Source organism: Quercus lobata, chromosome 10 (assembly GCF_001633185.2).
Source record: "Quercus lobata isolate SW786 chromosome 10, ValleyOak3.0 Primary Assembly, whole genome shotgun sequence".
Lineage (NCBI taxonomy): Eukaryota > Viridiplantae > Streptophyta > Magnoliopsida > Fagales > Fagaceae > Quercus > Quercus lobata.
The window spans coordinates 7,474,171-7,490,568 of NC_044913.1; the positions used below are offsets into that span (position 1 = coordinate 7,474,171).

Consider the following 16,398-nt stretch of genomic DNA (forward strand, 5'->3'; position numbering starts at 1 on the left):
AATTACCTAGGTTCAAAATCACCCAAGCATCAGTGTGTTCTGATTTCTGAAATTAAAACAGCTAAGGAAATACAAATTAAAAGTAACAGCATACAGGAATTTTCTGTCTTCAAGTGATTAAACTCTAACCGTACAAGGATGGGCAGAATGCGAGCTTACCCTTTGAATTTGACTTCCAAAATGAGAGGCAGAGAAGGCAAAATAGGAAGAAATTTTTTGTGAACCATCCCTCGTTTTATGCATGTCATCCTTGCCCAGGGGCATTGTTAATCTTCTCTATATCATTCCAATTTTATCGGATGTCCTTGAAAGGATACTCTTACTTCCCTTGTTTTCTCTTATAAAGAGATGGTTTTTTGGTTGAAATATTATTTTTTGTCCTTGAAATTTGTTTTTGGTCCAATCAAACATTAGTCTAAAACAAAGTCTTACCTAAGTTCTTCACTTCTTCTTCTAGTATCACAATAAATTCACAACTTTTTTCATAACTCTAATATGTGGCAAGCTACCTGTCACTTTCATATAGATCCACAACTTTTTCTCTATCATTCATAGTTTGGCATGTGGAAAGTTGTGACAAAAGTTGTGCATTTATTTGTGGTACTAAATTTTTTGAAAAGTCACGTTTAAATGGTTCTAAACGAAACTTGCAGATAGTACAGTCACGTGTAAGCATATATCACTATTCTACCAAATAACAGCGACTCCATCAGTAGTGTCCATATAATGCATCCATTAAGCAATCAAGATGTCTCTAGCCAATTCAACATTCAATGCAAGGGAAAAATAATTTACTAAGACTACTGTATATACCAAAACTTTTTTATTTCCTCAATTTCACCCTCAGATCAAAGTAGGCTGTAAGCCTGTAACAAAGAATCTAAAAGAAACCTAGAACAAAAAGAAATTCAGTCCTTCCTTCTGGCCATTTTTAGCAACTTTAGGACATTTTCATACACAATAAATGTTATTGAAGCTGCAGGAACATTCTTCAGGAGGTTTGGTGTAATGCCCTTGTAAAAACCTCGAACACCCTCAAACCTGCAAGCCCCAACAGAATAGATTAGCCTTATAAATGAGGAAATGTCTCAGGTTTATAATGAAAGTAAGAACGTCTAAAAACCTTGTCTAAGTTTGTTACTCACTGGGGTGAGCCAAAATCTCTCACCTTGACAACTTGAGATCAATAGCTCTTTATTCTCTTATAGCATTTGCAAGAAAATGCACAGATTTAGTATTTTGCCTATAGAAAAATCAGCTCATCTGATCTTCATTGGAGCAACAAATGCTCAGTGGAGGGTTTCTCTTTGGCATTGTCAAGTTTTCTTGTAAGGGATATGGACTACTAAAATTCATGTTAACAGTCCCAAAAAGGGGGGAGAGAAGAGGGGGGGGGGGGGGGGGGGGTGGTTTTAAGGAAGGAAAAATATCACCCATCTATATGGTGACTGGAATTCCAACAACATGGATCCACTATAGACCAAAGCAGAGAACAGTAATTTATTCACCAAGATTATATAACCTCAATTGCCAAGCTGTTAAGCATGACCAATCAATTACAATTTACAAAAGAGGAATGTGTTTGTACCCCAGTTAGAGCTTTCCTTCTTTGGCTATGAAAATTAAATCTGCGCTAAATTACTTACCGTGCAGTTTCCTTCACAACATGCCAGCTATCCATGTATCTTGGAATTCCATCACTACTAGGTCTTTGCTGCAGAGGGAAACAGATATGACCAAATTCCAGCCATTAATAAAAAATACAAATGAAACTAAAGGCTATGCAGTATTTCAAGGGGAAACTTTAATAGTTATGATGAATGGATCAGTCATCTTCCTTCAATATGTTTGATAATTACACAACATATATAGAGACAAAAAGGAATTAAAGTGTCACATTGTCAAACCTGCAATCGAGCTCGTACAACCTGGAAAATCAAGTCACCCAACCATATAAGAAGCAATGATCAACTAACAAATGAAATCAACAATTCATAGTCTAACACCACCCAAGACAAAATGCCTACCTGGAATGGATATGTCAGAAGAACGGCAGCAATTTTTGAGGATGCACCTAGAATAGCATAATCCACTGAATTCTGGGAAAAAAAATTATGTAGACTGTAAGAATTAATATACCATCAAACATTCATATCAGAGATACAAACAAACGCCAGTTAATAATATCACAAAGCAAGCAATTATACTTCTGGAACTATGCGTAACTTACAGAGTTTTAAAAGCAGTGCAAAAGCCTACACTTAACTCCAATGTGTCTTTCTTAAACTTAAAATACTCCTCGTATACAATACTCAGAATTCCCCATGTTCCAAATGTTTTAGATAAATTATAGTTGACATTAAAACTTATTGTGCCTTATTTCTTTTAAGTGGAGTAATATTACAGATAAATAACGATGAAGTATGATATAAATTCCTGGGCAAGAGAACATACTTGTAATACTCCTATACACTTAGAGGGCACTAGCCATAGCACCAAAATCCTACCTTTTAATACTCCTATATACTTATTTTTCTTTAAAAAAAAAAAGGATGGAATCTCAGTTATGGACAGGAGATCCATTCAGACAGATGTGTGACATGGGCAAGAAGGTATATCCAAGTTATCATGCATCTCACCCTGGTAGATTTTGTTAGATTATATCCACCCACATCAAGGCCAAATGACCATTGGTAAAGCAAATACCAGCAGAAACAAACTAAAATCCACTATACAATCCTGCATGTACACGCCCTATCCAATTCACTAATAGACCCACAGATTCAACATACAGATTTCTGTTAGTGACATCTCTCCATTAAACTAGGACTTGAATTTTCAAGAACATGACAGGACAGGAAATTTCCAGATTTGCCAAAAGGGAGTAAGGGACCCATTTGTCAATGCAGAAGAGTACATTGATACTTCTAGTATATGCACATTTATACAGTTATGCAGACCCAAATTCCAAAGAGCATTGATTGTAGTGACTTACCAAGAGTTTATCATCACTTTCAGAATCCTTTTTTCTGTCTTTAGACTTGAAGTCAATAATACCCTTACGAAGTTCCTCATACGCAGTAAACTGAATAGCACCATGAGAAACCTGCTGAAGCAGCACAAACACCTGTAAGTGGGAAAAATCTAAAGCAATAAAAAGCATAAAAATTTATTGTAGCATTACTAATGCTGACAACGTGTAGTTCTTTAATATTCACATGCATCCAAATTTATATACATAAGCATCATTCTAGAATAATTTTTTATTCTCTCTGCCCTGCTGTATTAAAATTGTGAATTTCATTTCTGCTTGAGCACATTGGCAAAATTGAAAGAGAATAATACAAGCTAAAAAAAAGCATAAGGCAATAGATAAGAGACAACAAAATACCAGAAAAAGACCAGGAATGATCCCTCTATAAAGTGCACTCCAGCCTTCCTCTCTCATTATGGTTCTTAAGGCATCTGAAAGTTGATAAAAGATATAAGCATATCAGTTGGTTTCCAAGTGAAGAACAAAATAAAAAATAAAAAATAATTAAAAAAACTAATAAAATCAACTAAAAGAGTGCAAACTAGTTCAACATACAATTAATATCCTTTATTAGCACTTCATTTTAAAAAATTATTTTCATCTAAACAAAGCGATCATGATGGAAAATTTGATATTATAAATTATACTAAAAACAAATAAAATAAAATCAATCTGATAAAAAAGGCTATCTTCCAAATACTAAAAATCAACATCACTATGATCTTTAGCTGAGATGATTAAGGTGCAGGGTGGGATTGGAATAAGTCTAAGCTTTGATGTTTCTTCAAAAAAAAGAAATTATATGGCACAAGAGAAAATAATTAAGTTTAATGTGATGCTACAACTTAGAGCCAAAGTTGATATGACTCACAAGGAAAAGCGATATCTGAGAGTGCAGATTATTAGCAATTTAATGTAAGATGCAGAGCAGACCATAAAGCCCAGAATATGGTTGAGTTTGATGAAGAGGTGTCTGCAGCTGCAATCTTGTTTTTACAAGCCAAATAGGATTCGTGCACAAACAAACCTGGCAAAGCCACATATTTGGAATCATCAGCAAGAAAACCAAACGTAACACCTGTATCTACCTCATAAAAATGCCATAGGTAAGGAATAAGGTATTCTCTTCTCATTAAACACTTAGAAACTAAAGCAAGGAGGATATGGAGTGATAATGTGACAACAATTAATAAAACAATAACAATTCAAAATGAGCCAACGCCAACACTTCAACCCCGAGTATGGAAGGACAGGGAGGGGGATTCAAACCAATGACCTCTGCTTCATGAGGCGTGATTTCCAGCTGATTATAATACCCCTCATGGTTGTTACTGTGTACCCAATAAACTGTACTTCTTTCATTTCTACACAGTTTACAGACCACAAATTTCATTTCTAATCTCCAATTATTAATTACATAATTTCAATATTGATAAATTCCTCTATCCCGCCACACCCCAGGCTAAACAAGTGCAAAGATTTGGAAGTAAAAGCATTAATAGGACATGTGGGCCAAAATGGGTATCATGTGCCAGACACAAGTAAAGCAGGTAATGACAACAGGTTTGTACAACACTTTTTGATGAACAGCCGTCAAAATGTGTTTAACCAAAAAAAAAAAATTGATATCCTATGTTAGTCTTCCCAATCATATATTAGAAGTTTGCATAACTCACCAAAGCTCCAGCTTCTGCAGCAGAAGCAAGATGAAGACCAGGACTAAGCTTCCCTTCCTTGTTTTTAGAATGCCTTTGTTTTGCTCTATCATAGCTACAAATAAAACAAAATTTTTTGTAAATAAATTTAAAAATAAAAGTAAAAAATTATTCAAAAAATTAAATCAGAAATTACAAGTGAAAGCATTTGTACTTACAATTTTAGGGTGTGAATACAAGTTTATTAAATGTATATAAGGTGTGACAACAAGTTTTACATTTGACTGTCTACCTGCTAAAACTCTTACGTGTTTCAAACAGGCATTGGCCACGTAAAGGACTAGAAAAATCTAAACACTCAAATCTCAGACAACCAAAGCATTGGTACTTACAAGAAGAAATATAAACCCCATGAAACAGTTGACCCAATAACTGCAGGATTGAAGCCTGCATAAAGCCCTCTGAGACCCTGAACACAAAGCAATAACATTCCTATCAAGAAAATGGTATAAAATAGAAAGAAGTGTTTTAATTCAAATAAAGTACTAATGATAAATCATAAATCAAAACACCAGGCTCATAATTGAAGGAAATAAAATAAGTCATAGTTGTAACGGTGCCGAGCACCAAACCTAAGTTCTAACACGGGAAGTGAACTAGGCAAACCCAGTAATATGTAGCTAGAAATCTGTAATAATTTTTTTTTCCTTTTTTATGAATAGAAATCTGTTACATTTTGCCCACATCAACAAAACAAGGTAGCAACTAGCAATAAAATTAAGATGCATTTCCAAGATAACTTAGGTTCTGTATGATTCTTATAAAGAACAAATGGAAGGAAAAATTGTATATGTACCTAAGCATGGTCAAGTTTGAACAATGACTATAATCATATTAAAATAAAGTATTAAGTGCCTAAAAAGTAACTATAAAACCAAACATAACCTCCAAGCGAGCAATGGTGAAAATAGCGTGAGCCGTGTTCTTGTAACTTGGAAGAGTCGAAACTCGTCCATCGTTAACTGCAAAAAAAAAAAAAAAAAAAACACAAACACAAAACCAAACCAATTCGATTCAAACAACTTCATAACCTCAAATCAAAAACATTAAAAAAAAAAAAAAAAAAAACAAAGTAGAGAGGATAGTACCTTGAAACCTAGTACGGACGACGTCGAGGGGGTGCATGGCGGCGACAGTGGCGAATCCGGCAGCGGCTCCGGCGGTGCCGTTCTCCCATTGCCACCGCTCCGACTTCGATTTAGACTGTGGCTGTGGCTGCGATTGTGACATTTGTTTTTTGTTTGGACTAACAATAAGGGAAATTTGGTGATTTTTTGGGCATTTTGATGAAACAGTAGTTACAATACTAGCGTCTTGTACCTCTTCACTTTTCAGTGACTTGCTCGGCCTCGGCGGTCGTTTGCCACCGTTTAGGGTCCCAAAAACTTGGGAACTAACGATTTACATTGAGGTTAGACATTAAGACATTAAAGGGCTTACTACTTTTTTTTTTCCTTACACAATCAGGTTTTTTTATTAAAAAAAAAAAAAAACTCTATTTCATTAAAATATTAAAATATTTTAATTGTTTCTTTTTTTCACACATTCATTGTCCACTTTCTTTTTATCATCGGAGTATATAAAAAAAGAAATTTAAAAACTAAAATAAATAATGTCAGCTTGATTACTTTAACAACTTTATAAATTTACTTATCTTTAGCCAGTGATTTTGGGATTTGAAGGTGTAAAATTGAGTAATTTTTCTATTATTCCTTGTTTCATGCAAATGCTCTCAAATGTAAAAGAATGCTATTGGGGATTTCATGTTCGTCAAAGTGACTAATTTTTGTTAACTCTTATGGATTAAAAAATCACCTAACCACATTAAAGAAAATTCACCAACTAAATTGCATCATTAATCATGTGATGGTCACATTATTATTTTTGTTTATAATAACAGAAGTGATAAGGAAGAATAGAAAAAGGAAGAATTGACAAATAAAAAAACCTTAAGGTGTGATAAGGAAGAAATGAAATCGTAAAGAGTGTTTTTGCCATTAGGCCCTCCATTAAAATATTCAAAATGAAAAATTAAATCCCCTATTCTTTTTTTATTTATTACTATTCATTTATATATTGGAGAAAGGAAAATAGGGTTTTGAATAAACATTAAACATCACATATATCAAATATGATACCTAGAATTATAATCTTCTATCCAAGAGCAATGTAGCTCAATTATTTGGCATTTTTTGATGTTTTTAATGGGAGACATCCATGTTCAAATTTTTCTACCCCAACTATTAAATTATGCTGAAAAAATATTTTAAAAAATACCCCTAAATGAAATGCCAACACCAATCATAAAAATTTTATTTTTATTATGTTCTAAATTCATCTCATTGTATTTGTTTGGATGGAAAATGTTTTTTGAAAAATATTTTATTATGATTGATTATTGATAATATTGTGATTCATAGTAAGAGTCTTGTAGCTTATTGACATTATATGTTTTTTTTACCTTAAACTATCACCTTGATTACACTTAATCCCCCTAAAATTTTGTAAGACACTTAACTCTAACTGCCTCCCTTCCTCCAAATTTTAGAAATGCATTACACTTAGCTCTAACTTATTTATTTATTTATTTTTTTGCTGTTAAATTTGATTGATTTTAATATTAAAAGACTAATTTATCTGTCGATCCATTTTTGCAAGATGAATAAATTGATATTTCAATGGTAAATTTTTTCATACTTAACTCCAAAAAAACGATAGGGTGACATTGAAATGATGTTATAATTTTGGGGGTCAATTGTGCATATCATAATTTAGAAGGTTAAGTGAAATTAAGGTGATAGTTTAAGGTAGAAAAATGTAATTTACCTATTAAAACTAGGTTTATAAGTTATAATAAAAAATAATTAGGCCAAAATGCAAAAACTCTTCTTGGTTTTGGAGCAATTGCAAAAACACCCCTAAAGTTCAATTTTCCTTTATAATTCTTTGAAATTTTCATATTCTCCAAATTGACAATGGATACTAATTTTTGTAATTCTTATGAATGGAAAAATCACGTGACCGATTTATATAGATCAGTGTCATTGGTCAATTTGACGGATTTGAAAACTCATAAAGAGTTGGGTATTTTGCTTCGGACCGAACCCTTGATTTCGAAATTAGGCCCAAAACTTAATAATAATTTGATTTCATACTAACTCCGAAAGAGGAAAGTTTTGGTGGCGAACAATCTTCCTCTTTCTCTTCCGAGCAAGCTCTCTCATTCCTCCCTCTCTCTCTCTCTCTCCTCGCTGATCCGCCTCAGCCGCAGCAGCTCCATCACAAAGACGAAGATACCTACCGCAAGAACGAATAGATCAGCGGCGTTCAGGTAAAAATTTCTCTGGTGATATTCTTGATGGTGAATTTACTTCATATAATATTTAAGAAGATAGTGACTCTTTATACTTTGTTTTTGTATTTGCAAGAATTGTCCATTTTGTTCTGTCTTTCACTTTCTTATTTGTAGCTCTACTGAATGTAGAGGTCTCGTCTTGCTGAATATATATATATATATATATATATATATATATTCAAGAATTGCAGTAAATGAATATGTCCTGGACGTGTTTGATAGAATTCTTGAAAGGAAATATCAGCTCTTGAAAACTTCTAATATGCTTTGATTTTTGATAATGTTTGAGAATTATTTTACCTTTTCTTTTAAATGGATGCTTCATTGACAAAAGCAATGTGAACTATGTTGACTGAAGGAGATGCTTTTAGCAGGCATATCTGTTGTTGAGATATTGTCAAATGAACCCCTCACTGCCCTCAGCGCTTTATCTCAAACTTGGATCTTTAACTAACATGGAAAGAAATAAAAGATCATAAATTTTTCCTATTTGTTTGTTTATGAATTGGTGGTTGTAATTTTGAATGCGTAAAGATTAGATGTTTGTTGCCAACTCTATTAATTGAATGTGAAATATCGGTGGTTGGTATTGTAAATTTGAGGGTATAATCCCTACCTGGTAGTATAGAGAGGTTTGTTGCTTGAATTTATGGAAATGAGTTGCCAGTTTCAACATTATAAGCTTTTTCTAGTTTTTAGTATTTGTTTTTGTTTCGAAAATTCCTTGCTTAAGAATTGTTACATTATCATAAAGAAAAACCATTGTTCCCATGTAATGTGGGATAGCTTGCTCGTGACTCATTGAGGAAGGGGCTGAGTGAGTGCTTCTGTGAAGGACCTAATGCTGAACATAAACGGATATACATCAAGTTTCTTGTTGCTTGGCCCACTAAAGTTATAAATGCCTCTTCCAATGTGAAAAGATATATTTTTGTGGTCCTTGGCATGAATTTGGGAACCAAAAATACTTTGTATAAGAGCTTAGAAATATTGCTGAAGGATAAGTAGGTGAAGTGGAAGATTTAGTGATAAAAAAAGAAAAACTATCTTAAGGTCCTTACATGCTTACACTTTGCTTTTGGAAGGATCTTTGATTAGCACTTTGACATGAAGTAACCCTGAGCATCTCACTGCTTATTTTGCTTGAGTTGTTATGACTGTAAGAATTTTGAATTTTTTGCTGGGTACTTTGATGTATTTTTCTTCATTGGCTCAAAAGAAAAAGGAAATGATGACTCCGAGTGGTAAAGGGTGGGGTGGTGTGATAACCAAATAAAAAAGAAAAAGAAAAAAAAAAATTCAAGGGTCCACTTGGTAATTTTGACATTGGGGTTAGTAATATATATTACTCGAAATTATAAATCCTTGCCATCCTTAGACTCATTAGTTGTTATTGAAGCTATGTCAAGCTATGTGCGCTTCTTTAGGGGTGTGCATGTTCGGGAATTAGAGGCTATGTCAAGCTTCATGGAAACTATATATGGTTCTTCAATAAGGGGGTTTGGCGAGGATAAGATGTGTTGGATACCTAGCAAAGATAAGGGGTTCATGGTGAATGATTATTATAGAATTTTAGTTGGCCCTACTATCTATGGTTTTCCTTGGAGAAGTATTTGGAAACAGAAGATTCCTTCTAGAGTAGCTTTCTTTGTATGGACTGTTGCCTTAGGGAAATTCTTGACGATTGATAATTTACAAAAAAGGAAGGTGAGGATATTGGATTGGTGCTACATGTGCAAGAGTAATGGTGAATCAGTTGACCATCTCTTCCTTCACCATCTCGTTGCTATGGATCTATGGTCTATGGTTTTGGGTTTATTTGGAGTAACTTGGGTTATGCCGCATACTGTTTTGGGCTGTTAGGGTGTTGGCAAGGCAGCTTTGGTCGTCATCGAAATGGTTATATATGGTCCATCATTCCTCATTGCTTAATGTGATGTCTTTGGAGGGAGAGAAATAGTAGATGTTTTGAAGATTTTGAGAGATCTATTCTAGACCTCAAGCTATTCTTTTTTAGAACTTTATTGGATTGGTTGTTTGCTTTGCAAAAACAATCATTCTCTTCTTTTATTGATTTCCTAGATTCTTGCAATTTTTGTATTTGATATGTTGATCCCTTGTACACTCCCTGTGTACTAGGGTGTTCCTTTTTTATATCAATAAAACTTATTACTTATCGAAAAAAAAAAAAAAAAAAAAAAAAAAAAAAAAACAGATAACCCTAGAGAGAAGACTACCTAATAATTTTAGAGAAAGAGGCTTGAAGATTCTTGAGATTATTAAGGTAAGTACCTTAGAAATCTATTTTTACTATTGATCTAATGATTATTATTTTTGTTAAACTTTTTTGGATTTTCAAGCGGTAGACAACCATTTAGAAGGGGGTTTGATTGCAATTTTGTAGATTTAGACACGTCTTGATTTTTTTTTAATGTTTCTTTGTGATTTGGGGATTGAATATTAGTAGATTTGGCTAGTTCTTTGCATCAAGAATCAATATTTATTATCTTGGGAAATTTCAAGAATGATCATATATCACTGAGAAGATCTTAGAATAATAAAGTATAGTATTTTGGACACACTCTGAGTAATTAAATTGATGTCTAATTTATTTTAGTTCAAGTTTGGAGAATGCTAAAATTTTGAAAGGAGTTTTGGAGTAGGCGCCACTTTGAGGTAAGTGATCTTTTCCCTGATTATTGTTAGAAATAAATGTTTTATTTAGAAAGCTATAATTTTTCTTCAAAATAATTTTAGCTTCTTGATTTTATGAAAATAATTGTATTTGATTCCTTACTCAAATATTATAAAAAATTTAATAAACTGACTTTTTCAAAAATTCTGCATTTTTCAAAAGCATGTGTGAGATTGTGAAAAGTTGTATGAAATCTTTTATTGAGCTTTTCATTCCAAATGTGATATTGAATATGAATTGAAAGATATTGTATATGTTTTAGAGTCTATTACACTATCTGATTGTTCTATGGACCCTGCCACGGGGGTAACGTTGGCTCAACATATCACAAGCTTGATTCTGGGCTTGGTCATGGGGATTTAGTGTGACTATAATCGCTAGATTATTTAGTATATGAACTTAGTATAATTATGACTTTTGAATCCAAAGAAATTTACTAGTTGTTACTTCATTGAAAACCATTGACTTTCTTGAAATGATGTTGCAAAGCTTATGAATCTTACACTGCATTGGAAAAATATTTACATTTTTGTATTATGCATAATCTGGCTAGTTAGGAAATTATTAGTTAATTACAAAGTTTTCTAGGTGGCTATTTTGTACCTAATGTTATGTTTGTGAGGTTATTTTTGTTATTTAGGCATCATTGTTGGATGTAAGGGTAAATTTTTCTTTTTAATTTTATGGGGTCACGTGTCACATGGCCTTTAGCTTTAGCCTTTATTTGGATGGTAGACAGGTAGAGTTCTATTTGATTAACTTAGTTTAATTAAAGCATTTATATTTGGTTTTGCAAAAACTCACTGTTTTAGAATACCAGAACATTACTTTATCTATTTTACATAACCGCTTCTACAATACACCATACATAACCGTTTTCAAAATTTAGAATGCAAGGTGCCAATTACTAGTTTAGGTTGGTTTTCTACAATTGACCCAAAAATTTATGCATAGTAATGTTTAACTCAACTTGAAGTTGTGAATTTGGATTTGCCTACTTGTGATATTTATTTGGCCTGGCATCTTAAATTATTTTGAATGAAGAATGTGGTTATTTTTAATAATGAGTAGAATGGTTGATTTTTGTAGTTTAATTTATAATGTCTATGAACTATTTTATATTGATTGTGTAATTGGTTTACACAATATACGTGATCTATGTATTTTCAATTATGCAAGAAATATTACTGGCATTTTGACTATTCCAAGCATTAGAAAATGTTTTCCAGCACATTTTTAAGGTTTCTACTAAACATAAGAAAATGAATCATTTTTTCAGAAAATATTTTCTAAAAAATGAGTCATTTCCCAACTTAAAAAAGGTTTTCCATCAAGACAAACGGAAAGTGATAAATTTTCTCTATAATCTTAATGATGGAAAATAGTTAAAATGACTGCCTTTACTAATTAACTCCTCTCGGGATAAAATCCCCTTCCATTTAAATCCTTAATTTTCCTTAATTTTTTAACTAGATGTGAGATTCATGACATTTAATTGATTTTGTGTGGTTTATATGGGTTTTCAAAACCATTATACAATTAGGTTTATTCATTTATTTATGTGCCACGTGTCTTATATCTAGATAAAAATTGGAGGAAATTAGATAATTTAAATGGGAGGAGATCATACTGATAGGACTAATGAGTAAACTGCATATGTTTTCATGTAAGTCCCTTACTTTATAGGGAAAGAAAAAAAATGCATAAAACAATAAGAAAACTATATTAAAATAGATATAGAATTTTCCTTACATAGAGAAAGTTTACATGGGGATATTAGTTGGGCATGGAGGAACAGATATGTTGGTTATCCCTTCCAACATCAATACAACACTATTCATGGAAGGACGAAGAAATGGTTCATCTTGAATGCACCATAGTCCCACCTTAACCATATTCTCCAAAGTTCTCTTATCTACTTCTTCACCACCCATAATCTTATCTAATTCTCTAGCAACAAAGCATTTATATACCCAAGTGGAAAGAACAATTTCTTCAGGTATTGATGCATTAACATCCATGTTCCTTCTGCAACATACAATCTCCAAAAGCACCATTCCATAACTATAAACATCTGCCTTCATTGATATAGGGGTGTTCTTCTGCCACTTAGGTGTCATATACCCTCTAGTCCCGCTGACCATCATGAAGGTCCTTGTTTGATCTAGCATTAACAATTTTGCCAAGCCAAAGTCAGAGATTTTAGCAGTCCAAAAATCATCCATCAAAATGTTTGAGGGCTTTATATCACAATGAATAATAGGGGCCTTACACTCCTCATGTAGATAGAGAATTCCTCTAGCAACATCCAATGCTATTCTTACTCTTTCATCCCAGTATGGACACCTTATACCCTTAAAAAGAACATCGGCAAGGGAGCCATTGCTCATATACTCATAGACAAGAAGCCTCTTAGAGCCCTCAGCACAATAACCTAGCAATTGAGCCAAATTTTTGTGGTGAGTTCTCCCTATTGCTTGCATCTTTGCTCGGAACTCCTTTTCACCTTCTTCCACCAGTTTTTCTAGTCTCTCCATTGCTCATATACTCATAGACAAGAAGCCTCTTAGAGCCCTCAACACAATAACCTAGCAATTGAACCAAATTTTTGTGGTGAGTTCTCCCTATTGCTTGCATCTCTGCTCGGAACTCCTTTTCACCTTCTTCCACCAATTTTTCTAGTCTCTTCACTGCAACAAGTTTTTTACCTTTGTACAAAGCTCCTTTGTATACCGTTCCAAAGGAACCCTTACCCAACTCATCTTTGAAGCCACGGGTTGCTCTTCTGAGCTCATCATATGAAAACAGATTTAAAGCAAGCCCTTTAGTCAGGCCCAATGTTTCATTCTCTTTCAGCCTTTTATACCTTAGAACTCGAATTTTGAACATGTAAAGGCCAGAAATTCCAAGGGCAAGACACGAGAATGTAGCAAAAGCTAAAATTAAAGCATGGATGTGAACGATAACTTTTTTGCTGGTGAATATGTAGACAGAAGGCTTCACTGGGCTGGGAATAGTTTCATTCCAGCTTCTTATGCCCACCTTGAAGAAAGCTATGGTATTCCTTCTAACTTATCTCAGTGGAAGCTTTTGTCTCTGGCAATATGAATTAATGAACAGTGCTACATCACAATTGCAGTCTTCCAAGCATGTCTTGCCACATTCTTCCTTCGTCAACATGGGTTCATATGTGTAAGGAATTTCTTTCCACATCATATTCACTGTGGTAGTGATGTTATATGATGCTACATGATCTTTGCCAGCTCCACACCTTACTTCTAAAAAGTCTCTCACAGCCGAGGAATGGATGATTCTCATCAACAAAATTGGTTCCAGGAAGACAAACACAATACGGTTGGTTGTCATTGAGTGTGCAAAAGCTGTTGAAGCCACAGAAACCATTCACTTTGCAAAGATCCTTGTCCTCCAATGCTGACCACTCAATTACTGATGAATTTGGTTTGCCAGTATTGTCAAAGGCATGCGAGTACAACTGGAAAAATCCATTAACATCTGGAGTTGCACGATAAATGGTGTTGGTGCTATTGCCTTCCAATGATGAACTCAAATATTGAACATTGTTCATACTAGTGCTATTGATGATTTGTAGAAGCCCTGTATGACTGAGATAAAGTCGATACTTAAGGGTATATCCATTAGTTCCAGAAGCCCAGTAAGCTTCAGTTACAATGTCTAAAGTGTTTACGGGGTATAGAACAAGGTTTCCATCTATTTGCATCTTCAGACGATACTGTCCAGTTGAGTGGTTGGTATTTGACAAAACTAGAGAGCACTTGACAACCGGAGGACAGAATCTGCCCTCCCAAAATAGTATCAGTTGGATATCTGAAAGTCTCCCAAATGATGGAATCATTTTTGTTGTAGAGAACAAAATTGCTAGAATCAAACATGTAGGTATAAGAAGCAGACTCTGACATCGTAGCACTGATAATCTTCTCCTCTCTCTGCTCATCAGTTGTCAAAAGAAGCTTACCATTCTCTGTAAAATCCAGTGTCATTGCATTTGAGGTGACCAGAGGATCATCACGGTTTGCTATGCACACAACTGTGTTATCGTCTATACCCACCAACCAGATTCCAACCATAAACCATTGCCTTTCTGTTAGAATCCAAATGCAAATTGACCAGAAGGGGAAGGCCATGACCTGGGGGGAGTTGTGGGATGAAGTGAAGAGCCCAGGCTTATTCTATGCCTACATTGATTTTGTTGAGGCTGAGATCCTCCACTTGTAAAGGATATAGAGAGTAGAAAGAAAACAATATATATGGAAGCCATGAGAGAAGGATAACAAAGGACCATAACAAGTTAACAACGAGCTTCCTGCATCAACTAAATTACTAGTAATTATTTGTGAAAGATATAGCAATAAATTTTTTAGTAAAACATTGTAGTTTTGAAACATGAATGTGACTTCTACGGTTCCAAGGTCCACCTTATTTATTGGGATAATTATTGGGTACTCTCGGAGTACCATAAATACGTACTCCCTTCTTTTCACATAATTGTGAATTCTACTAATTAAATTTATGATGGAACCCACAATTCACGTGAGAGGGGGGAGTACGCATTTATGATATTCCTGGAGTATTCAATAATTTTTTTATTTGTTACGCGTTCAAGATGCTCTGGTCAATTTTATAATTATTGCCCACAATACCGGATTTCATTTCTTTCCTCATTTTTGACTGAAATTCCACCCGTTTTTCTTGTTTACTTTCTCATAATATCTACTCTAAAAAAAAGGGAGAGAATATAATTTTAAGGACACATCTTGGACACTTTTTTTTTTTTTTTGAGAAAAGCACATCTTGGACACTTCATTTCATAACTTGATGACTTTTTTGTAACTAACATTTTTTGCACACTTAATTTCAAAGAAACTAGAATGCCAAGAAGAGAGAGAGAGAGAGAGAGAGAGAGAGAGAGAGAGAGAGAGAGAGAGTTATATATATATATATTATTAAAATAAAAGAATAAAAGGAAATAGTAAATGTTGATGATGATGAAGAAAATTTCAATGAAGAAATAAGTTTACAAAATGATGAACATGATGATAACATTGACTTAGAGTTGATCTAGGAAGCATGGGTGTGAACTCAGGTTTGGATGCGGATGCGGATGCAGTGCGGCGACTCGACAATTTTTGAAAAAATAGGGTGCAGATGCAGCTAGATATGTTTATTAATAAATTATTAAATATATTTTTATTTATATTTTTTATATATTGCTAAGCATTTTTTGTCATATAATGATAAACATATACCAATTTAAGAGCAATAGTAGATAATAATGTGGGGAAATTTTAAATTTGACAAGATATTAGAAAATAGAAATAAAAATATTAAATGAAATACTATAAATTACCCTCTTATCTTGTCTTGTCAAGGGATGAAAGGGTATTTTTCTTTGATAAATAAATGTCTTGTTGATATGCCAACACCTTCTGCTATGAACTTCTCATCCTCCTCCTCCCTTTATACACACTTATAGAATCTGTATAAATTTTTGTGCATGCATGTGTATGTTCATCCACAAAGACAGTCGGACACGCATCCACACGAACACACACTGATGCAG

General features: G+C 33.7%; 1 protein-coding gene, 1 non-coding gene and 1 pseudogene across 3 annotated transcripts; all 3 read right to left on the bottom strand.

Moving 5' to 3' along the window:
- Window positions 1–207: 207 nt before the first annotated feature.
- LOC115966135 lies at window positions 208–315 on the bottom strand. The gene has a single exon (XR_004086324.1). It is a non-coding gene; the product is annotated as a U6 spliceosomal RNA (small nuclear RNA).
- Window positions 316–714: 399 nt separating this feature from the next.
- Window positions 715–6,181, bottom strand: LOC115962802 (folate transporter 1, chloroplastic-like). 2 transcript variants are annotated; one of them, XM_031081676.1, is made up of 11 exons: window positions 5,838–6,181; window positions 5,635–5,711; window positions 5,082–5,158; window positions 4,711–4,804; window positions 3,968–4,061; window positions 3,392–3,465; window positions 2,996–3,106; window positions 2,028–2,099; window positions 1,908–1,928; window positions 1,647–1,714; window positions 715–1,041 (listed from the first exon to the last, which is right to left on the bottom strand). In XM_031081676.1, the coding sequence occupies exons 1-11, from the start codon at window positions 5,977–5,979 to the stop codon at window positions 909–911; spliced, it is 963 nt and encodes a 320-aa protein (XP_030937536.1). In that variant the 5' UTR covers window positions 5,980–6,181; the 3' UTR covers window positions 715–908. The 2 variants fall into 2 exon arrangements, with proteins under 2 accessions (XP_030937536.1, XP_030937535.1); XM_031081675.1 differs by having other exon boundaries at window positions 2,996–3,109.
- Window positions 6,182–10,943: 4,762 nt separating this feature from the next.
- LOC115964282 lies at window positions 10,944–15,293 on the bottom strand (annotated as a pseudogene).
- Between the last annotated feature and the right edge of the window lie 1,105 nt (window positions 15,294–16,398).

What these genes read in the sequence shown, in the direction of transcription:
- LOC115962802 (XM_031081675.1), bottom strand. Translation starts at nt 5,979, where the DNA reads ATGTCACAATCGCAGCCACAGCCACAGTCTAAATCGAAGTCGGAGCGG. An exon ending in TGGGGTTTATATTTCTTCTT is followed by an intron (nt 4,805 to 5,081) that starts GTAAGTACCAAT and finishes TTTTATTTGTAG; the next exon opens with CTATGATAGAGCAAAACAAA. An exon ending in ACCATATTCTGGGCTTTATG is followed by an intron (nt 3,466 to 3,967) that starts GTCTGCTCTGCA and finishes ATCAACTTTCAG; the next exon opens with ATGCCTTAAGAACCATAATG.